Source organism: Pantherophis guttatus, chromosome 4 (assembly GCF_059756535.1).
Source record: "Pantherophis guttatus breed Tessera chromosome 4, ASM5975653v1, whole genome shotgun sequence".
NCBI classification, from domain to species: domain Eukaryota; kingdom Metazoa; phylum Chordata; class Lepidosauria; order Squamata; family Colubridae; genus Pantherophis; species Pantherophis guttatus.
Genome location: NC_142066.1, coordinates 78,390,810 through 78,418,600, shown reverse-complemented (window position 1 = coordinate 78,418,600; position 27,791 = coordinate 78,390,810). Strand labels below are relative to the sequence as shown.

General features: G+C 36.1%; 1 protein-coding gene across 5 annotated transcripts in view; it reads right to left on the bottom strand.

The window, feature by feature from the left end:
- VPS41 (VPS41 subunit of HOPS complex) overlaps nt 1-27,791 on the bottom strand; it is a 326,442-nt gene that overhangs the window by 67,755 nt on the left and 230,896 nt on the right. For all 5 annotated transcript variants that reach the window (XM_034413658.2, XM_034413736.2, XM_087892430.1 and 2 more), the window contains 3 exons: nt 21,136-21,265; nt 20,069-20,184; nt 13,967-14,023 (listed from right to left, as the gene is read on the bottom strand). In XM_034413658.2, coding sequence (XP_034269549.1) covers nt 13,967-14,023; nt 20,069-20,184; nt 21,136-21,265 — 303 coding nt within the window. The remainder of the gene's footprint in view (nt 1-13,966; nt 14,024-20,068; nt 20,185-21,135; nt 21,266-27,791) is intronic.

Sequence of the window (27,791 nt, the reverse complement as noted above, 5' to 3'; positions counted from 1 at the left end):
TTATGGGACCGCCTGCTGCCACCAGTAGCCTCTCACCGGCCAGTACGCTCTCATAGAGAGGGGCTCCTCAGGGTGCCGTCGGCCAAACAGTGCTGACTGGCGGCCCCCAGGGGAGAGCCTTCTTTGTGGGGGCACCTGCTATCTGGAATGAGCTCCCCCCGGAGATACGGAGGATTCCGGATCTACGCACCTTCTGCCGTGCCCTCAAGACCTTTCTATTTCAACAGGCTGGCCTGGCCTAACTTTCCCTTTTTAAATTGTAAATTTTAAATTTGTCTTAACCATTGGGGGTGTTTTTAATTTGTCCCGGGCCAAATTATTTAATGTGGTTTTATACTGTCTTTTAAATTTTGTAATCTCTGTGTTTTTATTCTTTGGCTGTTCACCGCCCTGAGTCCTTCGGGAGTAGGGCGGTATATAAATCTAATAAAATAAAAATAAAATAAATAAAAATATTCCATTTCTATTATTTTATTATGTAATCTTCTATAAAAGTCACTTTGATTTTCATTGGGAGCATATATTGCTCTTAAAAGAATTTTCGTGTTGTTATCAATTATTTCAACCATCAAAATTCTACCTTCTAAGTCTGAATATTTTTGTTACGCCACTATTACATTTTTAATATATAATACAACTCCTCTTTTTTTACTTTGTGATAGGATAAAAAGATTTTCCCAAGTTTTGGTTGTGTCAATAAGTGTTCATATTGTTTTTTAATATGTACTTCTTGTAAGCAAATTATATCACCTTTTAGTTTCTCTAATTTGTGGAATATTTTCTTTCTTTTAATAGCCGAATTAAGTCCATTTATATTTATTGAAATTAGTTTCCTTTTTTCCATATTCATACTTTATATGTAGGTTTTATTGCTCTAGTAGATCTTACTTCACATTGTTCCTTTTGTTGAATAGCTCCCCCAACTGCTCCCTCTGTCGACTCGAGCATTGCCAACTCTTCCTCTGTAAATTTTATTGGGACTACAGGTTGGATTTCAAATGCAATTTGAACCTTTTCTTTTTCTCTAAGAAATTGATCATAGAAAGCTCTTGCTTTATCAATTGTGTTCAGTCTGTATCTTTGAAGTTGCCATACAAAAGTTAGTCCTTCTGGGGTCAACCATCTGTAGTTAATTCCTTTTTGCATCAAGATTTTTGTCAAAAACTGGTACTCTCTTCTCAGCTCTCTTACTTTCCTCGGTATTTGTCTCAAAACCACCACTTCTTTTTCTTTATATTTCAAGTTTTTTTTCTCTTGCTGCTTGAAGAATTTGTGCTTTAATAGATTTCTCAGTAAATCTTATATGTACCTCTCTTGGGAGTTTATTACGTATTGCATATCTAGTGTAAACTCGATAAATCTTGTCAACTCCTTCCATCATCTTCTCTTTTAGTAATTTCTAAGGCTTCAGACAGCAACCCAATCATCACATCTGCAAGATTTTCTCCTTTTTCTTCTTCCACATTTTGAAATCTTAAATAAAATTCTGCTTTTTCTATTTCCCATCCGATTAATCCACTTGCTTCTAATTCCATGTCCCCCAATCTATTCTCAATTTCTTTTATTTTCTCTTCCTTTTGGTCTTCCTTCTTCTCTAATTTTGACAGTCTCTCTTCATAATTCACCATTGTTTGCTGAATATTGTCCACTTTTTCATCTGTCTTAAGTAGCTGTTGTTCCATTCTTTGGACTTTTTCATCCGTCTTAGATAGTTGTTGTTCCACTTTAGTCAGTTGTTGTTCCTTTCTTTGTACCGTTTGTAGAATTGTTTGTATTGGTGATTCTTTATCTTTGTCTTTTTCTTGTTGCAACATTGTCTGGATAGATCTTTGCCCACCAGATGGTGATGATGCAGGCGTAGTTGCAGCAGATCCCACTGTTGCTACTTTTCTGCTCATTTTGTAATCCAATCAAATGGAGAAAAAAGGGAAAAAGGAAAAAAAAAGAAAAGAAAAAAAAATCCAAAAAAATAGGGAGAAAAAAGGGGGGAAAAATAAAGGAGGAAAAAACAGGAACAGAAAAAAAAAATTGATCAAATCAAACTCTTCTGGTTCTTCCAAACTGCAATCTTTTAGATATTAAAAAGGAAAAGAGAAAAAAAAAGGGGGGGGGGATCCAGCAAAAAGAGGTAAAAAAGAAAAATAAACCATGAAAAGCCAAAAGAATAAAAAATAAAAATAAGGGTACCAATTACAAAACCAAAAACAAAAACCAGTAGTTCTTCAGGTACTTGATTACCTTAATCCAATACGATTATAACCAAATTGTGAGAAGGGGCAGAAAATAAAAGAGGAGAGAAAGCTCAAAAATATGAAAATCAAAGGGAAAAAAGAGAAAGCATTCAGAGTGATACTTTAGTCAAGTCACAATATTGAGAGCAATAATTCAGAAAAAAAAAGTAAGTAGCAGCTCTACAGAGCACAGTGGCCTTGAATATTATTTCGAGGCTTCTGTTTCCATAAGAACCAGCCAAAGCACCTGTTTAAACAGTGCAGATAAACTACATTCTCCAACTATTCACAGGTCTTATCAACTTCACATACAGCCTCTTTGTTTTATCTATACTATAGCTCTTAGCTGTCAACTTGAATAAACATAAAAACAAGTTTCTCCAGCAGATGGCAGTACACTCTCCTGTCTTTCTACTAACAAAGATTACAAAAAAAAAAAAAGTTTTAAAAGTTATATAAAGAAAGAAAAAAATTCAAATCCAATCAAATACTCCAGCCAATATCCACCAATTCTTCTTTTAAAAGAAAAAACAAACAAAGATTACAAGTTCAGCTAGGCTTCTCTCTTTCAATTCAGTCCCGGTCTCAGTCAATAGTGAAAGTGAAGCAATTAAACAATTAAGTCCTTTAGCTAAGTAGCTGAATAGGGTAAAAAGATTTTTTTTCTTTCTTTCTTTAAGTTCGCCACTTATCTCATCTTAGATGCAATCTTCAAAACCATTTGCCCTCAGGGTGTTCTCTGTATTTTTTAAAATTAAAAGCTCTCACTGATCTGATACGCTGTCACTTTCTCTCGCTCTTCAAGCTGCCCCAGCCTTGGCAGCCATTAATGGCTGCTACCCCGACACCGGAAAAAGAGCTTTCCCTGGATCAATCAGGGGGTTTGCAGTTCCCCTGAGATCTCAGGGGTGTGCTCTTCACTACCGCAGTCAAAACTAGACTGCAGGGTCCTGAAGGGACCGTCTGGGATCGGGGCTATCGGCGGGAGTTTCTGGAGCTCAGAAATTCCCGTCTGTGTTGCCACAACGTCAGCTGACTTCCTCTCAGTGATTTTCTATACCACTCACCATAATATTCTGCTGGAAAGGGCAGAGTACCAGAATTGGGATAGGTAGACACTATACTATGGTGGTTCCACTCTTACTTGGATGTTTGGATTCCAAGTAAGGGGATACTTTGTTGTCTCATGGTGGTTAAGTCCTTCAAAGTTCCAATTTTATCCCTATGGTCTTTAACATCTACATGAGGGTCATGTGAGAGGACATCAGGGCCCCATGGCCTTGACTTTCTATATAGAATTTTATTGTGACTACATATCTTCTTCTCTATGCAATCCCCCCTCCCAATTTCCCACAGTAGGATTTGTTACAATCCCCCCCCAAAAAATGCAAAGAAGTGTACTGAATACAGAACAATAAGCTTAATGAGTCATGCCCTGAAAATATTCCTGAGAATAATTCATACAAGAATATACAACAAAATTGAGGAGTGTCTAAATAACACACAATTTGGTTTCAAAAACAATCTTGGTACACCAGATGCCCTATTCAGCATTCAAGTTCTTGTACAGCGCTGCAGAGATGTCAATCACAGTCTTTACATGTGCTTCATCGATTTTGAAAAAGCATTTAGAATAGAATAGAATAGAATAGAATAGAATAGAATAGAATAGAATAGAATAGAATAGAATAGAATAGAATAGAATTCTTTATTGGCCAAGTGTGATTGGACATACAAGGAATTTGTCTTTGGTGCATATGCTCCCAGTGTACATAAAAAGACAAGATACACTCGTCAAGAATCACAGGGCACAACACCCAGTGACAGTCATACGGTACAATAAGCAATGAAATCATACTAGGAAACAATCAATATAAATATAAATTGCAAAGATACAAGCAACAAAGTTACAGTCATGCAGTCACAAGTGGGAGGATGAGAAGACCAATAGCAATAGTGATGCAGGCTAATGTGAATAGTTTGACAATGTTGAGGGAATTATTTGTTTAGCAGAGTGATGGCGTTCGGGGAAAAACTGTTCTTGTATCTAGTTTCTTGGTGTGCAGTGCTCTATAGTGTCGTTTTGAAGGTAGGAGTTGAAACAATTTATGTCCAGGATGCAAGGGGTCTGTAAATATTTTCACAGTCCTCTTTTTGACTCATGCAGTATACAGGTCCTCAATGGAGGGCATGTTGGTAGTAATGGTTTTTTCTGCAGTTCTAATTATTCTCTGAAGTCTGGGTTTGTCGGGTTGCAGAGCCAAACCAGACAGTTATAGAGGTGCAGATGACAGACTCAATAGTTCCTCTATAGAACTGTATCAGCAGCTCCTTGGACAATTTGAGCTTTCCGAGTTGGCGCAGAAAGAACATTCTCTGATGTGCTTTTCTGATGACATTTTTGATGTTAGGTGTCCATTTTAGGTCTTGAGATATGATAGAACCTAGAAATTTGAAGGTCTCTACTGTTGATATTTGATAAAATGAGACACAGCAAACTATTACAAATTCTGAAACAAGTGGGACTAGATAACAAAGACATCAGAATTATAAAGAATGTATATTGGCATCAGGTAGCAAATGTGAGACTAAGCCAAAAATACTCAGATGATGCAGAAATACCAAGAAGGGTCACACAGGGCTGTATTCTGTCTCCGCTGTTGTTTAATATCTACTCTGAGTCAATTTTCAACGAAGCACTGGAAAGCACTGACGCTGGCCTGAAAGTAAATGGTGTTTAGATCAACAATTTAAGATATGCTGATGATACAGTTCTGCTTGTCAGTAAGCATGAAGACCTTCAGCTCCTTATCAACAGTCTTATAAATATCTGAAAAATATGGCTTGAAGCATAACACCTCAAAAACCAAGACCATGGTTGTCAGCAAACAACCCATTAATTTACCACCGATAAATTTGGAAGGAATACCACTAGAAAAAGTTGAAAGGATCATATGCCTCGGGTTTTTTTATTTTTTATTTTTATTGAACATTTTTCTTCATTTTATATCACATTTTCAATCTTTACAGCGCTCCAGTACCAGTATCACTCGTAATACGTATCAGTTATTTTCATTGTTCTTCCTTACCCTTTAAATACATATCTGTTCTATATATCATTATTCGTAACTATACATTTTAACTTTTAATTTAACAATACTTCTTAGATTATCTTTATGTTCTTATGCTTTACTTCTATTCTCTAACCAATTATACCATATGTCCCAAATCAAATTATAATCCGTTTCTCCTCTTTCTTTTATTTCCATTGTTAGCCTGTCCATCTCCGCGCATTCTAGCACCTTTTTTATCACCATTCCATCAGAAGGACTGCTCTGTTTTTTCCAGTTTTGCGCATAGGTAATTCTGGCTGCAGTCATGTGCAATATAATATATCAAATTTTCTTAAAATAATTTCCTCTTTATTATACCTAATGGAAATAATTCCAGTTTTAAGTCAATCTGTTGTTTCGTAATTTCCTCTAACCATCTTCTTATTTTAGTCTAGTATTTCTTGGCTTCAGGACATGTCCATCACATATGAAAAAATGTACCCTGGTTGTGCTTGCATTTCCAGCAGTCTGCTGATCTATTTGGGAACATTTTTGGCAATCTTGCTGGGGGTAAATGCCAATGATAAAACATTTTATATAAATTTTCTTTATATGTTGCTGACATTGTTTATAATTTTCTTCCCACAATTTTTCCCAATATTCTAATTCAATGGTATATCCAAAGTTCTTTGCCCAAATTATCATAGTCTTTGACCATTTCTTCTTTCATTTTGAATCTCAAGAAATAGTTGTATGCTTTCGTTATCATTTTTTCCTCAGTCTCCTGTACTATTTTATAAAACTCTTATTGTTCCTTATAAAAACCATAGTTTTCTAGATCTTTTTAATATTTTGTCTGAATTTGCATATACGGCCACCAATCTATATCTATTCCTTGGTATTTTAATTCTTGATTTGTTTTTAATTTCCCTTGATCATCTAATACAGTGGTTCTCAACCTTCCTAATGCCGCGACGCTTTAATACAGTTCCTCATGTTGTGGTGACCCCCAACCAGGGGTGGGTTCTAATTTTTTTTACTACCGGTTCTGTGGGTGTGGCTTATTTTGTGGGTGTGGCTTGGAGGTCATGTGACTGGGTGGGCTTGACTAGCTGGTCATGTGACCGGGTGGCCATGGCTATGTGTATAGGGACTACTCAGAGGGTTGAAAAAAGTCATTTCTGACAGATCCTCGCACTTTTGACTGGTCCTCACACTTATGACCATCCTCACAGTAATGCCTGTGCAGCATTCTTAACAACCATGTCACTCATTTCACAACTGCTTCTCTTCAACATGGTGATAAGATAGGGCAAAAAACGTAAAATGTGAGGACAGTCATAAATTCGAGGACTGGTCAAAAGTGTGAGGACCAATCAAAAATAACTTTTTCAGCCCTCTGAGTAGTCCCTGTGCACAAAAGGACTACCCAGAGGGCTGAAAAAAGTGATTTCTGACCGGTCTTCGCAATTATGACTGGTCATCATTTATGCCCATTGTAGCATTCTTAACAAAAATAACTTTTTCAGCCCTCTGAGTAGTCCATATGCATAAAAGGATATAGCAATAGAGAGGGATGAAGGAAGGGAAGGGAAATTAGAGTAGGAGTGAGGGTAAGAGAGATAGGTCTTTATATCTTACTATTTTTTCTAAGTCCAATACATTAGGGTATATCAATACCTCCATAGTTGATAGCCAAATGGTATTTTAATATAATGATTTTTCTTTATTTTCCCACATACATGTAAGAGGGCTTCTCTGACTTGGTATCTCTGGAAATAAGTATGTGTTTTATTTTTCCCCTCCCAGATAAATGCATGCCAGCCTAATTGTAAATCGTGACCCTCTATTGTCAATATCCTTTTATTTTTTAGTTTTACCTAGTCCTTTATCCATGTCACTGCCACTGCATGGTAATATAGTTCCCAATCAGAGAGTCCAAATCCGCCCTTGTTTCTGATGTCTTGTAATAGTTTTAGTTTTATTCGGGGGTTTTTCCCTAGCCAAACAAATTTTGTTGTTACTTTATTTAACTCTTCAAAAAATTTCTTTCCTAATTTTATTGGTATTGTTTGAAATAGAAATAATTTTTTTGGTAATATATTCATTTTGATTGTGGCTATTCTTCCAATTAATGATAGTTGTAATTTTCCCCAATTATCCAAAACTTTTTTTACTTGTTGGAGTAGTTTATTGTAGTTATCCTCTTTAATTGATGAACATTTTGCCATCAGCCAAATTCCCAGATATTTAACTTTCTTGGTTATTTGTATTTCCGGAACCCCCTCTAATTCCTTTTTTCGGCTATTGGTAACACTCTTGATTATTATCTTTGTCTTTTCTTTGTTTATTTTAAGCCCTGCCACCTTACCAAATTTTTCTATTTCTTGTACTAATTTGTTCCTGTTTCTAAAGGCTCCTCTATAATAAATACTAGGTCATCCCCGAATGACTGAATTTTATATTCTTCTTTTTTTATTTTTAAGCCTTTTATTTCTTGTTCTTGTCTAATATTTGTTAATAGTACTTCTAAAGATAAAATGAATAGTAGAGGTGACAAGGGGCATCCCTGTTTTACACCTTATGCTATATAGAATTTTTCTGTTATCTCCCCATTTAGTAACACTTTTGCTATATATTGCACTTATCATTCCCACAAATTTCCCCCCAAAATTCATAAATTTTAATTGTTGAATAAGAAACTGCTAATTTAAATTATCAAATGCTTTTTGCACATCTAAAAATATCAATGCAACTTGTTTCTCTGGGTGGGCTTCATAAAATTCCAGAACGTTCATAATCATTCTAGTATTATTTCTCAATTGCCTTTCTAGCAGAAATCCGTTTTGGTTTGGGTGGATGATTTCATTTAATAATTTTTTTAACCTTTCTGCAATTATAGTAGCAAATATTTTATAGTCGGCATTCAATAATGAGATGGACCTATAGTTTTTAATCTGCTGGTGGTCGGTGTCCTCTTTTGGAATTAATATAATATATGCCTCTGTCCATGATTTTTGTAATTTGGCATCCACTAGTACTTCGTTATGTAGCTCCAGCATTAGCATCTCAAGTGGTCCTTGTATGATTTTGTACAGTTCCACTGGGAGCCCGTCGGGTCCTGGTGTTTTATTATTTTTTTGTTTTTTAACCACCTCCGTTAATTCCATCATGGTTATTTTGTCGTTCAGCATCTTTCTCTTTGTGGCCAGTATTGTAGTTAGATCCCTCTCCTTTATACCTTCTTGACTATGTTGTTGTTAGTTGCAAAGTCGTGTCCGACCCATCGCGATCCCATGGGCAATGTTCCTCCAAGCTCTCCTGTCCTCTCTATATAGTCCCCACTAAATATACAAAACTATACAATACAATTCTTGACTATGCAAATATTTTTTAAAAAAATTGTGTAATATTTTTTTAAAATCTTCCGTCCAGTAGTGTAGGTTCCCATTCTCATCTTGCAATTGTTGTATTAATTTTTTCTCTTTTTCTTTTTTTAATTCATGTGACAACCATCTCCCTGGTTTATTTGCATGCTCGAAAAAAATTTGTTTCGCCATTTTAACATTTTAAGCCAATTCTTTTTGTGTCATTAAGTTTATTGTTTTACTAAGTCTCTTTTCCTTTTAATTTTATCGTTCTGGAGTTCTTTTTGTAATACTACTTCCAGTTCTTTAAGTTCGTCCTGCAGTATGGAATGTTGTTTTCTCTTTTTCTTATTTCTTCGTGCCACATATCCTACTGTTAATCCTTGGAGATATGCTTTGGTCATGTCCCATAGATTTTGCAATGTTGTTTCTTCTTTCTTGTTTTGTTTAAGAAATAGTTCCATTTCTTTTTCCATCATTTTTCCATCATTACATTTGCATGTAATCTTTTTTTTTTTTAAGATCTTTTGATTCATCGTCCATCTCCTTGTCGTCTTCTGTCCTTTCCATCTCACTTTCAAGGGATTATGATCTGCCCAGTATTTATCATTATATCTACTTCTTCTATGTCTTTTCTCAATTCCGGGTTCATCCATACTATATCAATCCTTGACCATGAGTTGTGGGGACTTGAATAAAAGGTATATTGATTCTTCTTTAAATTTAGTTCTCTCCATGTATCCTGTAAATTCATTTTTTATATCATCTCAAAGAATGTATTTGGCAGTATTCTTTTTTTCTTAGTTTTTTTTGGTTACTTCTGTAATCTTTCTTAATGTCCACTACTGCTTTAAAGTCACCTACTAGTCATATATTTTCATGTTCTGACTCTAGTATTTTCCCATGTAGTTTACAATAGAATTCCTTCTGATTATTATTCGGCGCATAAATTACTATGAGCAATATTTGTTTCTGATTTGTTGCTATTTCGATCAATAGTATTCTTCCATCTTTGTCTGCATAGATTTGTTTAGGTTTTAGCCATTCTTTAATATACACAGCTATTCCTCTCTTCTTTTACTGTGCAAGGGATAAATGAAATTTCCCCATTTTGGGGGATTCTAGTATACAACCATATTGCTTCTTGATATGTATTTCCTGTAAGCAATCAATGTCCATATTCTGTTTTTTTAATCTTATTAGTGTTTTTTTCCTTTTTGTTGGTAAGTTCATTCCATTGATGTTGATTGAAATCATCTTGATTTCCTCCTCCATCTTATTGTTTATATATGGGTCTCAGTCAGGGGTGAAATGCTCCCGGTTTGGACTGGATCGCCCGATCCGGTAGAGATGGAGGCGGGTGGTTCGGAGAACCAGTAGCAAAAATCCCCCATGCCCAGCTGAGCCGCGCGATCATCAGAGGCTTTTTTTTTATTTTTAAAAGCATTTTTTCTACAACCTCTTTGGCAGAAAAAATGCTTTTAAAAGTAAAAAAAAAGCCTTTGATGATCATGCAGCTGGGATCGTCAGAGGCTTTTAAAAGCATTTTTTCTATAACCTCTTTTGCCGAAGACGTAAAAAAAAATGCTTTTAAAAGCCTCTGACAATCCCAGCTGAATTGCCTGATCGGCAGAGGCTTTTAAAAGAAAAAAAGTCTCTGCCGATCATGCAACTCAGTTGGGATTGTCAGAGGCTTTTAAAAGCATTTTTTTACAACTTCTTTGCTGAAGAGCTTGTAGAAAAAATGGTTTTAAAAATAAAAAGAAAAAGTTGGCCATACCCACCCAGTCACATTACCCCCCCAAGCCACGCCCACAAAACCAGTAGTAACAAATTTTAGATTTCACCACTGGTCTCAGTTCTCTATTTGTCCTTATTCCTCTCTGCGCTCTTGTTCTCTCACACCTTCTCTTTCGAATTGTTCTGTTTCCATCCATCTCCTTTCGTCCAGGTCTGCCTCTTTCTGTTCTATTTGCTGTTCTTCTTGACTCTTTCTATCTCTTCCCTACTGTCTTGCTCTTCATCTGTAGCGAAATAATGCTCGTAAAATTCCTGCACTTTATCCAAGGTGTCAATTTTAAATTTCTTATCCTGCCACGAAATCAGCATTCCTTCTGGGATAAGCCATCTGAACGTCATCTTATATTTAATCAATTGTGAAGATAAGAATTGGTAGTGTCTTCTCTATTCCCTGACGCTTCTTGGAATTTCTTTTAGGGTTTGAATTTATTTTCCTTTATAGATCAATGGTTCATCTCTTGTCCTTTTATATATTTTGTCTCTCATTGTTTTCTTACAGAACCTCACGTGGACCTCCCTTGATAGTTTATATCGTCGTGCATAATTGGTATGTATTCTGTAAATCTCGTCTATATCACTCTGGATCTCCTGTTTATTTTTCTGTAGAGTATCAGCTAATAATTCTGTCATAATCTTTAATAAACCTTCTTCCTTATTTTCCACTACATTTTGAAATCTCAAGAAGGCTGCTTTTTCCATTTCTAGATGGATTGCCTCTTCCAGATCTCTATTTTCTGCAGTCAGTTTCTGTTCCATTGTTTCTAATTTCTTTTCTGTTTGTTCTGCTTTTGCTTCCACCGTTTGTATTTTCTGTTCATTTTTTGATATTGCCATCATCCTATTTTATCATCCAGTTTACGAATGTCACCCTTCACCTCTCCCATCTCATTTTTTATTTCCTCATGATTTCTCGCTATTGACTCTTGCGTTTTTGCCATTGTTTCTTGAATCTTAAGAAGGGTTGTCTGCATGGTCTGCATATTCAATGTATAACCTGTTTTCTCTCCACTCAACATACTCTCTATTGAGCATTAACCTGATGGGGATGATACCATAGATGTTGCGCTTGTTTTCTTCCCTATTTTCGTAATAGTCATCGTGCTTGTCATTTTCATAACCCTGAAGAAATTCTTCCACAATAGCATATATCAGTTACTATCCACGTATAAATTTCCCACCTTTCCTGTATAAAATTCCTCAAATTTGTATACAAATTGCTATTCAGTATTAAATCCTTTTCTAATTATATAATAATTCTCTAGTATATATTCCTATGAATAGGTCAATAAACAACAGCAATAATAACAATACTATAATATAGATAATATTATAGATAGACAGATGTCTAAATCAAACTAATATATACACAATTAAGTACAGGCCTAAATATATGTTATTCGGTCTAGTGTAAATATGTGTACACTATTGTATTCTATTTATGAAATATATAAATATATAGATAGCAATAATATAGTGAAGATAATAGTATAGATAAATAAATGCCTAGATCAGATTAATATACACAAATAAGTACTCAATTAAATATAAGTTATTTGATCTAATATAAATGTATATGCACTATTATATTCTATTTATGAAATGTCTAAATATACAAATAGATAAATATATGTAAAGTGCTATGAAATAGTCTGTACTGGGTTTAATATGTATAAACAATAGATTCCACAATTATTTGTAATCATTTCTCTGTCCAATATTCTAGCTGTTGCATCAGACAATGTTCATCTTCTTGCCGCTAGATGGCCCTCTCTGCCTATCTCTCTCTATTCCACATGTTGTTACCATCTTCTTACAGTGCTCTGTAAATTTCAAAGTTCTAAGAATTCTTAAGGTTCTATATTTCAACACATTCCACAGTCCAAATATCTATTATATCTTTAAGTGCTTTGTTAAATACCAATCCAAAACTCCTTTTCACTCCTTTTCTCTCAGTCTAACAATGGCAGTCTTTGTATCCACCGCTCCCACCACCAAATCGCCACTTTGTCCTAAGGGCCATTTCTCCCCTCTCCTAGGAGACTCACGTTTACCGCTGACACTGTTCACAAGCCACGCTTTTATCGAACATTAAAAACTACTGGATCTTCACTGCTACCTTTGCGCTGCTTTTCCTTCTTACTTCCTAAACCATATCTGGTAGTCACAGCTCTGGATCTGCCATAATGGCCAATTTCTTTTCTTGTCAGATTTGAAGGGGGTTCCTCTTGTCATAACAGTAGATCGCTCCTCTCCTCATTACCCCCTAAGCTTCCCCTCTATTTCATTGATCCCTCCAGGATTAACTTGCCTTCGCAGGCCTCCAGACAAGAAAAATTCAAGCGAAGGGAACGGAGCTCCATCCCTTTGCTCCATCTGCCATGATGTCGCCACCGGAAGTTCCCATGTACCTCAGTTTTAATTTACATGAAAGCTGGGACATGATCAGTGAAATAAAGACAAGAATACAGAAAGCTCGAACAGCATTCTTCAAAATGAAAAAGGTCTTCTGCAGTCATGATATAAGCCTAAGACTGAAAATCAGACTTGTCAGATGTTACTTCTTTTCTATCCTGCTCTATGGAGTAGAGAGTTGGTCTCTGACAGAAAACTACTTGAAGAAACTAGAAGCATTTGAAATGTGGATTTACAGACGGCTATTACATATAAGCTGGGTTAACAAAATCAAAATGAGGTGGTGATAAGCCGCCTGGGAAAGCAAAGGGAAATCATCAAAGCCATTAAAAAGTGAAAGTTAGAATATTTCGGACATGTAATGCAACACCCATCAAAATATGGCATTCTTCACTTAATCCTCCAAGGAAAGATTGAAGGGAAACGAGGTCCAGGCAGAAGAAGAACATCATTGCTTCAAAACCTAAGGGAGTGGTTTGGACAAAACTCAGCAGCACCTTTTCATGCGGCTGTTGACAAAAATAGGATTGCCAACATTATTGCCAATGTCTGATGATGGATATGACACAAGAAGATGACTTTATGCAATTAGAGACTGAAACATACAGGTCACAGCTAAGAATAAACAAACACTTGTTAAAATACAATTCTGGGAGTCTTCGTATTAGTATTATGAGTTAAGTAGATTGCATATAATAGACAAATTACAAAATGCTCCTTGGCTGATGATGATTATTCTTGATTGGGCCAAAACAGATGGGATGCTAAAGCAACTCCTTGCTATTGATACAATACTTATGTGCTTGTTTTTTTTTTAATATTATGCCATAACATTTGGTTGTTTTATCCACATCTTGATGCTATGGTAGTATGCATTTTCCCACATCCATTTAAGGTCATTAGCTGCCATTGGCAAAAAGAAGGGGAACTCAAAACACTAATACCATGTCACAAGTTTGGAATTATTCCATGTTTAAGAGAAAGATAGGAAATTAGAAACTTAAAGATATACATTTAATCTAGTAATGCCCATAGACACTGTTTATTATTCGCTGACATATCTGAAGTGGTTAAATTTCAAAAGTCAAGTTTGTAGACTTACCTGAATCTTGTGCTTTTTAATAGTTTTTTGACTGATCTCAGCTGCCATCAAAGCTTCCTATATAATAAAGTAAAAATGACATCTACTGAAAATTTCAAAAGAGAAAACATAGATCTTTCTTTGTTTCTTGTATCTTCTGCATGAACGTACTAGAATGTTTAATGTAAAACAAACAGAATCAAATTTATAATCAGGAAAAGCAATGGTTAATCCCCCCAAAACAGATTTTGGTTTTCTCTGGGTTCACTCCATGTTAATATCACAGGACCAAATCTCAGAAGATTGGCAGTACATGTAGTATAATTAAAAGAAATGATTTTTTTTAGCCAATATCTGCATTAGAAAGATACCTTAATCTTGGCTTGTTTTCCTAATGTTTCACTAACATTGAATAAATGTATTTATTAGTTGGAAAATTATTTTTCATTAAATTTAATCTGTGGTTCATTTACTACATTACTCCATAAGTCCATGATGTCAAAATGAAGCTGATTTATTGCAACTTAAATGAGAAGTGAAAGCTTAATAGGGATTACAAGAAAAAATATTAAAGCATATTAATACTAGAACAGATTATGTGTAAATATACAAATATCCACAGCTTTAAGAAAAACCCAGTTTCTATAAAAGACATGTGTCACAAATTACTAGGTTGTATCAAAATTTCAGATAACATTAAATAGCATAATAAACTTGGATACTTCATCTCTTTGCACCATGTCATACCTTTGATAACTGAAATATCCAAGAAAATTATTTAAATAACACCAATGACTAAAACTGTATTACCTTGAAATTAAAAGATATGCTGTATCTTCAGTTAGATAAACTATTGGTATTTGGAATGAACTAAGTAAATGTATCAAATTACCTACACTTTCTACTTATTTGCTTCATATTTTATTTTGATTATCACTCTTGCGTTGTCTCAGGTTCAAAATACTGCAGTCTGAATTATATTGAAGTTTTCCTTTTTTTCCCTATACTATATAGAACTTTCAACTGGCTCCTTCTTAGAGCTAAGTGCTGATATAAAAAAATTAATTCTGGCCTTTCAGACACTACAATGGACTGTTCCTCGCTATCTATCTTCATTATGCTCCTCTGTTTAGAAATTTATAGGCTTCTGGCCTGACCTTACAGACTTCCCTGGCTTTGATTTTATTAGATTTAATTAGCTATGCACTGTTACTGTATGGTCTAGCTTGCATGGTCTAGCTTGCCATCTTTTTTTTATTGTAAACACACTTCTTTAGTTTATTTTAATTAACTGATGTCCCTTTATTTTTGTGTTTAGATTTGTGTAAAATGTAAAATACTAATAGTGAATTTCATTCTAATAGTATTTATGACTGCTATTGGCAAGGCTAGTCAGATATTTTTAGAGGCAGAAAATGCAACCAAAACAAAGACTATTGTTTAGATAAAAAAACATGTGTCTGATAGGGTACTGCAGTGGGATTTGGCTAAATCTTATCTCCCTAGACAAACTGGGCACTTCTGGATTGATTTTGGTAAGTATGGTAATAGGTGAAACCATTCAAATCACTGAGCAAATGAAATGGTAAAAGATTATTATTGGGAACAGTATGAAAGTAATTTGAAAAATCAACACACCCTGATTTCTTGAAAATGTGTATTTTTCAACTCACATAATTTCTATATGCTCTAATACATTTCATCTTATTTTGATGAAAAACAAAATATTAATGGATGTTAACATTTTAACAGCTTATTATTGCACAGCACGTGGTAGATTACATCCCGTAAATAAAATTCTAATGTTCTTTGAACTATGTACCATTATAATAAAAAGAACCAAAGTTGTATATGGATTACCAATTTATTTCATGCTAGATAAAGAGTGGACAAAGCTTCAGTTGTCTTTGATTTCCAAAATCTCAACATATTGAAACAAGTTATTATTTGGATTATTATTATTATTATTATTATTATTATTATTATTATTATTATTATTTAATCTTTAGTGAGATTCACAGCCTTTGAGGCTGGTTAATAGCTCAGCAGCTCGAGTCCTAACCAAGGACCTAGGAACTGTTAAGGTATCATCGGAAGATGTAAGCTGTTCCGAGTAAGGTGGTTTTTTGTAGAGTCAAAATGTTCAAGTCCGGCAAATTTAGAATTTCTAAATAGCGGGGTAGCCCTTTGGGTATTGCTCCAAGGGCTCCAATTACAATCGGGACAACACACAATTTCTTTTTCCACAGTCGCTCAACTTCAATTTGCAAGTCCCGGTATTTTGTGATTTTTTTCTTGCTGCTTATCTTCAATCCGTGCATCACCAGGTATTGCAATGTCAATGAACCATACTTTTTTCTTTTCAACTATTGTTATATCAGGTGTGTTGTGGACCAAGTGCCTGTCAGTCTGAATCCTAAAGTCCCACAAGATCTTGAGTTTCTCATTCTCTAAAACTTTCTCAACCTGATGTTCCCAGTGGTTTTTGCTGTACTCAAATCCAAACTTCTGGCACAATTTCCAGTGAATGATCTTAGCAACGTCATGGCATTGTAGGTAGTCAGTTTGTGAAATTTTGCTGCACCCACTGATCAGGTGGTCGACTATCTGATCTTTCTCATTACAGAGGCAGTCTGTTGTTGTTGTTGTTGTTGTTGTTGTTGTTGTTATTATTATTATTATTATTATTAGAATGTATATACCGCCCTACTCCCGAAGGACTCAGGGCGGTGAACAGCCAAAAGATAAAATACATGTAATACAAATGTTAAAAAACCATTAAAATACAATTAAATAATTTGGCCCAGAAAACAAAATTTAAAAAGCCCAATTTTATACGACAAATTTAAAATTTAAAAAATTTAAAAAACAGCTTAAAAAAGAGGTTAGGCCAGGCCGGCCTGCTGGAATAGGAATGTTTTGAGGGCACGGCGGAAAGCGTGCAGCGCGCAGCGCAATACAGGGTAATCTGGTTCTTTAAAATGAGAATCAGTTCATGAAGCAGTGAGAAGCCTAACGTTTATTATTTTAATCCATTCATTTGAAAACTAAAAAAAATTACAACTATTTCTGGTTCATTGCTGCTTGAAAAAGGAGGAAGCCCATACCGTATTTTCCGGCGTATAAGACGACTGGGCGTATAAGACGACCCCCGACTTTTCCTGTTAAAATATAGGGTTTGGCCTATACTCGCCATATAAGACTACCCCTCTTCCAACGCACACCAAATAAAAATTAAAAAACATCAACTGGCTCACCCACAATGTAAAAGCAGCTGTGCTAGACCCAAAATGGCCCCTGCAACAAACAGGAACCTCACACAGCCACAAAAGCCCAAAAAACCAACTTTCACACTTTACACACACACAACACAACACAACTGGCTCACCCACAATGTAAAAGCAGCTGTGCTAGACCCAAAATGGCCCCTGCAACAAGCAGGAACCTCACAGAGCCACAAAAAGCCCAAAAAAACAACTTTCACACTTCACACACACAAAATTCCACATACAGCTTTGTGAGATTTTGTGTGTTTGTGTAGTTAGAGTGAAACACTACAGAAACACACTAAATCTCAGAAAGCTGCACAAATATTATTTTATTTTATTTTATTTTTATATGAAAACTAAATTTAAAACTTACTAAACTTTAAATGGCTAGGTCTAAAAAAGCACAACTAAAAATAACCCCAATTAACTATTTTTTTTAAAGCTCCCAAAGGTGAAAAAAACTTACCCAATAGAACAGGGGTCTCCAACCTTGGCAACTTTAAGACTTGTAGACTTCAACTCCCAGAATTCCTCAGCCAGCTTTGTTTTGCTGGCTGAGAAATTCTGGGAGTTGAAGTCCACAACTCCCTGCCTGCTTGATCTGATGGAATGGATTCAGGCAAGCGAAGGAAGGCAAGCGTTGCGACTAGCAGCTCCCTTGAAAAGCACCTGGAGGCTCCAACTGGTCCAGAATGCGGCCGCGCAGGTGGTTATGGGTGCAACTCGTTGTGCCCACGTGACACCCCTCCTGCGCGAGCTACACTGGCTCCCAGTGGTCTTCCGGGTGCGATTCAAGGTGTTGGTTACCACCTTTAAAGCGCTCCATGGCATTGGACCTGGATACCTTTGAGACCGTCTTCTGCCACCAGTAGCTTCCCCCCGGCCAGTTCGCTCCCACAGAGAGGCTCTCCTCAGGGTGCCATCGGCCAAATTATGTCGGCTGGCGACACCCAGGAGGAGGGCCTTCTCTGTGGGAGCCCCTGCCCTTTGGAATGATCTGCCCCCAGAAATTCGTAAAATCTCTGATCTCCATGTCTTTCGCTGTGCCCTCAAAACCATGTTGTTCCGCCAGGCTGGGCTATCAATGTAAAGATTTTAATTGGTTTTAAATGGGATTTTAAATTTGGGGTTTTATAAATTGGGCTTATTATTTAATAATTTTAATTATTTTTAAATTTTGTCTGTCTTTGTGTTTTTAATTAGGCTGTACACTGCCCTGAGTCCTTCGGGAGAAGGGCGGTATAGAAATAAAATAAATAAATAAATAAATAATAAAATAAGGTAAGCAAGCTGGAGGGGAAAAACTTTTTTCCTTTTACATGGTTCTGGCGATCCCAGCTGCGTTGCCTGATTAGCAGGCAACGCAGCTGGGATCGTCAGAGTTTGGATCGCCAGTGCCATGTAAAAGGAAAAAAGTTTTTTCCTGGCTCTGGCGAGCCCAGCTGAGTTGCCTGATTAGCAGGCAAAGCTGGGATCGTCAGAGCTTGGATCGCCAGAGCCATTTAAGGCTCGTCAGAGCCTTTCGGGCTGGTTTGGCTGGTTACAGGAGAACGACACCCGGCGTATAAGACGACCCCCGACTTTTGAGAAGATTTTCATGTGTTAAAAAGTTGTCTTATATGCCGGAAAATACATTATATCAGGATTATGTCTGATTCAGTTCAAGTCAAATCAGACTATCAAAGTGAATATAAATTTCTTACTATTTTCAAGTATGAATCTTTACTATCTGGCATCACAGCTGTCTTTTAGATATTAGTATCAAAAGCTTGGGTTTGAATAAATTATTCAAAAGCTATGTTCATCTACTTTAAAAAAATTAAGTAAGTATACACATGCAAATATTTTAATGACTATGGTCCTTTTACTGTCTAACTGGCATATCTAAGTAACTATTATGTTAAATATCAATAACATCAGTACATTTTGGATACTAAATTCATACAAAACATTCAAAGTAAAGTAAAAGTACCAAATACCAAAGTAAAGCTATGTTTTATGTGTATATGTGTGTTTGCCTCTGTGTAATTGCTGACTCCTAACGATTTCTTGGAGTAGTCCCTGCAATTTTACTTAGCAAGATTTCAGAGAAGGCTTGTTACTGCTTCTTCCTAAGGCTGAGAGAGAAGAATTGTCCCAAAGTCTCCCATCTGCTTTTATACCCAAGACAAAACTAGAACTTACAGACTCTTTGGTTTCTAGCCCAGCATCTTAATTACCATAGCAAAATGGCTCTCTCTCATTATCTCAAGTTATCTAAATAAATAAATAAATGTAATTAGAAAGAATATAATTTGGTCTAAAACCATGATGGCGAACCTATGGCACGCGTGCCACAGATGGCACACCGAGCCATATCTGTGGGCACACAAACCTTGCCCTAGCTCAATTCCAGCATGCATGTGTGCACTGGCCAGCTGATTTTCGGGCATTCCAGGCCCACCGGAAGTCAGGAAACGACCTCCCGGGGGGGGAGGCCGTTTTCACCCTCCCCAGGCTCCTAGAAAGCGTCTGAAGCCTGGGGAGGGCGAAAAACAGGCCTACCGGGCCCACCGTGCCATCACGTGCCAAAAGTAGGGGAGCACGGGTGGGGGCCACACGTGCATGTGCAGGGGGTGGGGTGCATTGAATTATGGGTGTGGGTACAGGTGCACATGACCCCCACCGCACTCTCCCCGCTTTTGGCACGTGACAGCAGAAAGGTTAGCCACCACTCGTCTAAAACCACATCACGTATATTTATATTAAAATTCCTAAACATAACAATGACTTTTATTGTAGCAATTAGAAAATAGAGAACTATTTTTCCCATGGCACCATTAAGAAGGAAAGATGGAAAAGGTTTAATAATTACTTCATATTTCTTTTTCTCCAACAGCCATTCAATGTGATCATCTTGATCTCGTTCTTTGGCCACTACCACATCACTTGGACTGACAATATAAAAAAGCGATTCACCTTCAGAATATTCTGTAAAAGATAGACAACTGAATCAATTTCCCCTCAAATTTCTAGCACTGCAATACCATCATGAAACATTGACATGTACAACCAACTGTACAGGATGCTTTGTATTAAACTCAGCACTTTTCATACTGCAACTCTCTACAGCAGCCTTCCTCATTCATAAATTAATACCTCAAAGGGGATCATAAGCTAATGCTAGATTTTACCATCTTACTTAAGAAATTATGATTAAGAACTTGGGAGCAACTGAACAGATCCAATATTAGGCATAAAGAACCATGAGATCAATTTCAGAACAAAATCCTCTCTTTAAAGTGTGACAAATTATCAATAACAGCAGTTCCCATATACTTAAACTGAAAGGAAAGGTTACTCATTAGTGAACATTCTTCAATTAGCCCTCTCTATATTCACATGTGAAGATTCTGCATGTGTGCAGATTTTCCTCGGTGGAAACTTTTTAGAGAGATTTCTGGCAGGAAATCCTGAAAGTATCACAAGGAGTATCACAATGAATGGTATAAAAATTCAGAATCTTCTTTGGAAAAAAAGAAGAATGTTTCCAAAATTTCCAGATGTCATAAATGGAAGAGAACTGAGGAGAAACATGGGATTCACATTGCATATGTACACTTTGAAGCAGGCTTTGCCAAAATTCCTTAGTTCTCAGTGAATCTCAAGGATGCCTTAGGCAGGCACTTCACTCATACATGCGATAAGTAGCAATTAGGAAGGAAAACATATATAATAAGAAAGTATATAATAAAATATAGGATAAATATAGGATATGATACATATTGTAACATTTGATTTAAGATAATATAGATTGGAGAATATCACTTTTTTTTTGTGATAAATAGGTCAATTTTACTTTAGAATGTAGGTTATATTGTAGACTTTAGAATGTAGACTTTGCTGTAAAATTTAGCAAACAGATTGAGAAGAAGCACTTACCTAAACAATAATCTCGACATTCATTTTCTTGGAAGCATCTTACTGTGAGTGCATCGGAAGATATTTCTTCACAAGATTCAGGAAATGGTTGAATTATATCAAGTCTTGGTCGGGCACAACATTCTCTTTCCTGCAGAAAGAAAATAATACTCAGCCTTCAAAATGCTCATCCTATATTACTGATCTATTTATAGGAATGTATTAATCCCAACTGCAATTGTCTTAAACAGTTTCAACCCAACAGTCCATGTAACCAGATTTTCAAAAGATTATGTGATAATAAAGTGCTGCAATGCTAAATTTTAAGTTCCCCCAAATTCTACTGTTTTCATTGTAGCAAAATATCAAGGCTATTCCTCCAGTGTATCCTTAAGAATTTTTTTCTCATGTAAACATATAAACAGTATCAAATGCTTTCCAATGGAGCTTCACAACATGACTATTAAATACACTTTATAGACTCCCAGTTTTTATTGATTTGGAACTTTCATGATGAGAAATGTAGTCTAATTACTAAAAAAATATCTGTTGCATAGCTATTTCACTTGATGCTAGCAAAAAAAATATTTTTTTAAAAAAATTTGATTTATATGCCGCCCTTCTCCGGAGACTCAGGGCGGCTTACAATGCGTTAATTTATATAACATGCCACCTAGGCAACATCAACTTGCCAAAAAGATGATAACACAGACCCAAACTTTATACACCACAACTTTATCCCAGTAGTGAAATGTAAAATTTGTTACTACCGGTTCTGTGGGCGTGGCTTGGTGGGGAGGGTAATATGACTGAGTGGGCGTGGCCAACTTTTTTTTTTTTTAACTTTTAAAACCATTTTTTCTACAACCTCTTTGGCTGAAGAGGTTGTAAAAAAAATGCTTTTAAAGCCTCTGACAATCCCAGCTGACTTGCCTGATCGGCAAAGGCTTTTTTTCCTTTTAAAAACATTTTTTCTATAACCTCTTCGGCTGAAAGGTTGTAGAAAAAATGCTTTTAAAAATAAAAAAAAAGCCTCTGATGATTGCGTGGCTCAGCTGGGCAATGGGGGGGGGCAGGGATTTTTGCTACTGATTCTCCGAACCACCCGCCTCCATTGCTACGGGATCGAGTGATCCGGTCCGAACCGGGAGCATTTCACCCCTGCTTTATCCCATATTTCACTCATTGGATTCTACTTCACTTTGTAATTGATTTTTTTTCCCTGAGACTCAGTCACAGAAAGGCCCTAAACTATTATTTTTCCTGGGAAAAACTGAAGCAGTGCCTTTGATCCTTTCTTTAAAATAATAAAAAAAATATGTGGCCATTCTGCATGAGGGCTAGAAGCATACCCTATTGATTTCAATAGATAACTGTTACTTTGAGTCAATGTTGCTTCATTGCTTAGCAACAATGTGTATCTAGTTCTTCAAGATTACTATAACAGTGACTATCTAATGTCAGTTTGCTATAAAGGAGATGAAAAGAATAATTTAAATTTCACAGATTTATCTCTTCTATACTTCTGTTTCATTTTGTAGTGAAAACAATTGTCATGAAGACTTTGTAGAGTCTCCTGAGAAATGCTAGTGATTCAATATTTTCTCTGTATATCTAGACATTTTCAACTGAAGTAGATATTGTCAAATTGAGACAAATATATTGAATAGTTCTTGTCTCCATGTCCCTCACTGTGCCTATAATTATTTGAGAATAATTATCTTGACAAACTTTATTTAGGACAAAGTGAAAAATTAGCACAATCATTTTAATTCAACTTTAATTCCTGTTCAACAGTCTGCATCACTGTGTACCTATTGGACTTTGCACCTCTTGAGCCTTAGGAATTCCAGACCTTTCCCCTCATCCTCTTCTTACTGTCACTAAGTATTCAGTCCATTTTCTTCAAATATTTAAGTAGTGATGTGAATGAGATCCTGCTCTTGCTTGTTTTCACATCTCCCCTCCCTCCCCCAAATCTGCAAGGGGTATTGCAAAGGAAAGAAGACTTTGTGATTACTCATACCATTTACCCTTTGTTACAGGTTAAGCCATTGATTGGACTTCAGTTTGCTATGGTTTGGAAAGTTTGTAATGCTAAATTGCATCCTGAATGTAGTTTATATTAAAATGGTCCTGTTGTAATTATTTCAGAAGATGAAATGGATGTCTTCGATACTATTTTCTGAGCAATTTAGATTGTTCTAAATTTTCAAAACTTATTTCTTGGAAGATTTTTAAAATTATTCTTTTTAAATCCACTACCTCATCCCCAAGGAAAACAAAATTAAAACAAATTGGTAATAATAATTTTGTTGTAAGTTGCGAAGTTGTATCCAACCCATCGCAACCCCATGGACAACATTCCTCCAGGCCTTCCTATCCTCTACCATCCTCTGGAGTCCATTTAAGCTCACGCCTACTGCTTCAGTGACTCCATCCAGCCACTGTGTTCTCTGTCGTCCTCTTCTTCTTTTGCCCTCAATCGTTCCCAGCATTAGGCTGTTCTCCAGTGAGTCCTTTCTTCTCATTACATGTCATTACATTATATTTGAGTTTCATCTTCAGGATCTGGCCTTCTAAAGAGCAGTCAGGGTTGATTTTCTCTAGGACTGACCAGTTTGATCGCCTTGTAGTCCAAGGGACTTGCAAGAGTCTTTTCCAGCACCATAGTTCAAAGGCCTCAATTCTTTGGTGCTCAGCCTTCCTTATGGTCCAACTTTCACAGCCATACATTGCAGCTGGGAAAACCATAGCCTTGACTATGCACACTTTTGTTGGCAGGGTGATGTCTCTGCTTTATAGTATGCTGTTTAGATTTGCCATAGCTTTCCTCCCCAGGAACAAGCGTCTTTTAATTTCATTCCCCATCTGCGATGATCTTGGAGTCCAAGAAAATAAAATCTGTCACTACCTCCATTTCTTCCCATTCTATTTGCCAGGAATTGAGAGGGCCGGATTGCACGATCTTAGTTTTCTTCATGTTGAGTTTCAAGCCAACTTTTGCACTCTCCTTCTTCACCCGCATCAAGAGGCTCTTTAGTTCTTCTTCACTTTCTGCCATTAAAGTGGTATCATCTGCATATCTGAGGTTGTTGATATTTCTCCCGGCAATCTTAATTCCAACTTTTGATTTATCTAGCCCCACTTTTCTCATGATGTGCTCTGCATAAAAGTCAAATAGGCAGGGTGACAGTATACACCCTTGCCAGACTCCTTTCCCAATTTTGAACCAATCAGTGGTTCTGTGTCCAGTTCTCACTGTTGCTCCTTGACCCGCATATAGGTTTCTCAAGAGACAAATAAGATGGTCTGGTACTCCCATCTCTTTAAGAATTTGCCACAATTTGTTGTGATCTACACAATCAAAGGCTTTAGCATAGTCAATGAAGCAGAAGTAGATGTTTTTCTGGAACTCCAGCTTTCTCCATGATCCAGGGTATGTTGGCAATTTGATCTCTAGTTCCTCTACCTCTTCGGAATCCTGCCTGTACTTCTGGTAGTCCTTGATCCACATACTACTGGAGTCTAGCTTCTGGAATTTTAAGCATAACCTTACTAGCATGTGAAATGAGTGCAATGGGGCAATAGTTTGAACATTCTTTGGCATTGCCTTTCTTTGAAATTGGAATGTAAACTGAGCTTTTCCAATCCTGTGGCTACTGTTGAATTTTCCAAATTTGCTGGTAAATTGAGTGCAGCACTTTTACTGCATCGTCTTTTAAGATTTTGAATAGCTCAACTGGAATACTGTCACCTCCACTAGCTTTGTTGGTCAGATTTCCTAAGGCCCGTTTGACTTCATATTCTAGGATGTCTGGCTCGAGGTCAGTGGCCAACCCATCGTGGTTATCAGGGATGATTATTCTATGTAATTTTGTGGCCTATTCTTAATCACTTCTGCCTCTGTTAGGTTCCTGCCCTTTTGGTCCTTTATCATGCCCTTCATATGCAATGTTTCTTTGCATGAAACATTCCCTTCATATCTCCAGTTTTCTTGAAGAGATCTCTGGTCCTCCCTATTCTATTGTTTTCTTCTATTTATTTGCATTGTTCATTTAAGAAGGCACTCTTATCTCTTCTAGCTATTCTCTGGAATTCTGCATTCAATTGGGTGTATCTTTCTCTTTCGCTCTTGCCTTTTGCTTCCCTTCTTTCCTCAGCTATTTGCAAAGCTTCCTCCAACAGCCATTTTCTTTCTTTTTCTTTGGGATGGTTTTGGGATGGTACAATGTTGCGAACCTCCATCCATAGTTCTTCAGGCACTCTGTCTATCAGCTCTAATTCCTTAAATCTGTCACCTCTACTGTATATTCATCAGGGATATGATTTAATTCATACCTGAGTGGCCTAGTGCTTCTCTCCTCAATTTAAGCCTAAATTTTGCAACGAGAAGCTCATGCTCTGAGCCACAGTCAGCTCCTGATCTTGTTTTTACTGACTGTATAGAGCTTCCTCATCTTTGGCTGCAAAGCACATAGTCAATCTGATTTCTGTGTTGACCGTCTCATGATGTCCATGTGTACAGTTGTTGCTTGTGTTGTTGGAAAAGAGTGTTTGCTATGATCATCATATTCTCTTGACAAAATTCTATCAGCCTGTGCCCTGCTTCATTTTATATTCTGAGGCCAAATTTGCCTGTTATTCCGGTTATCTTTTGGCTTCCTACTTTAGCATTCCAATCCCCCATGATGATAAGGACATCATTTTTTGGTGTTAATTCTATAAAGTGCTGTAAGGTTTCATAGAACCGGTCAATTTCATCCTCTTCAGCACCAGTGGTTAGGGCATTGACCTGGACTACAGTGATATTGAATGGTTTGCCTTGGATTCAAACTGAGATCATTCTGTCATTTTGGGAATTGTATCCCAGTATTGCTTTTTTTACTCTTTTATTGACTATGAAGGCTACTCATTTCTTCTGAGGGATTCATGCCCGCAGTAGTATACCTGATGGTCATTTGAATTAAATTCACCCATTGCTATCCATTTTAGTTCACTGATTCCTAAGATGTCGATGTTCAATCTTGTCATCTCTTGTTTGACCACTTCCAGCTTGTCAGAGCTCTCTGCTATGATCTGTTTGTCTTGGGTGGCCCTGCACAGCATAGCTCATAGCTTCATTGAGCTACGCAAGCCCCTTTGCCACAACAAGGCAGTAATCCATGAAGAGGGTACTAATAATACCTTGCCTCTTTTTATTAAACAAATATATTAAGTTTTTATTTTTCCAATATAAACATACATATTTTGTGGACAGTACATTGATTGGGTCAGGTCTTTTTTATACAACGTTAACAATAATAATACAAATAGTATGTAGAATTCTAATCTTTCACCTTCAAACAATACTAGTCTCATTTCATATTTCTTTTACATTTTCCCTTTAATTCATTTAAGCATAAATAACATTTCTTCACACCCTGTGTTTATTATCTCTTAGGAAATGTTGTCATTCAATATTTTAAAAATCACTCATTATTCCCCCATAACATCAATATTCCAAATGTATAGGATTACAAATAACACCAATTATTAACAATATTCAATCCATCATGGGAGTATATCTTAAGTCCCCAACATTTCTAATCCTTAATATGTTAAATTCACAATATCTTTTAACACACTGTTAATATTAGTACTACAGTTAAATTATCCAGTCTTAAATTACCATCTACCAACCTAAAACTTATTGGGGTTTTGGTGTTTTCCCATTTTATTAATATATTTTTTCATTATCCATCATCTTAGTCTTTGTAAAATTCCATCCTTTATTGATTTTTTGGTCAATCTTTTATCTCTCTCTCGGAATCTTGTATGTCTTTTTAATTTTTTTATGTCTACAAAACTTTCCTTTCTGAGTGCCTTTTGCCTCTTTCTGTTGCATTTTTTTGAACAGCCATCCACAAAACTTCCTTTCATTTTTTGTTTTTTTAGGGGCTTTTCTCTCTTCTCTCTGTATCCTTATAAATTATGAAGTTATATATTTGTCTTCTATTTATTAGTCTCTTCTCCTCTTTGTTTCTAACTTCTTGCTTTTCGTTTTTATTCTCCCCTTCCCCTGCTTTTTCTAGTTTCTCATCTACTTCTTGAATATCATGTTCCTCTTTTTTCCCCAATTGTTGAGTAGCTTCTACATTCATTTCTCTATCTTTAAACAATTCCTTTGCCTCTTTTATCATTTCTGAAGGATTCACACAGACTTTTTAACATGCACAATATTTCTTCATACATCTCTAGATCCATTTTATAGCGATTTAATACAGCTTATAAAAAGTATATTTCTATTATTCCAATATCTCAATATTAATATTAATCTCAATATTAAGAAACTTATTTAATCAAGTTACATCAATCCCATAGTTATACCTCCAAAACCCTACATTTTATTTCATAATAGTTTACAGCCTTATTGTTCCCCAATTGTCCAAATTTTAAAGTCTTATTTCCTTTTTCTATCTTTTCTTCTGACCTTTTCTTCTTTTGCCTCTTAGAATATTCTATTAAATAACATTAATAGTCCAAGTCCAAATTTGTCCAGGTTAGTCTACTAAATTCTTCCAGTCTTTCCAATCCATAATCCAATAGTCGATTTTAATAAGATTTATTATTTGCAAATTAGTTCCTTTTGTAATTCTTCAAAAGGAAAGGGAAAAAAAAACACCCCACGATTGAAT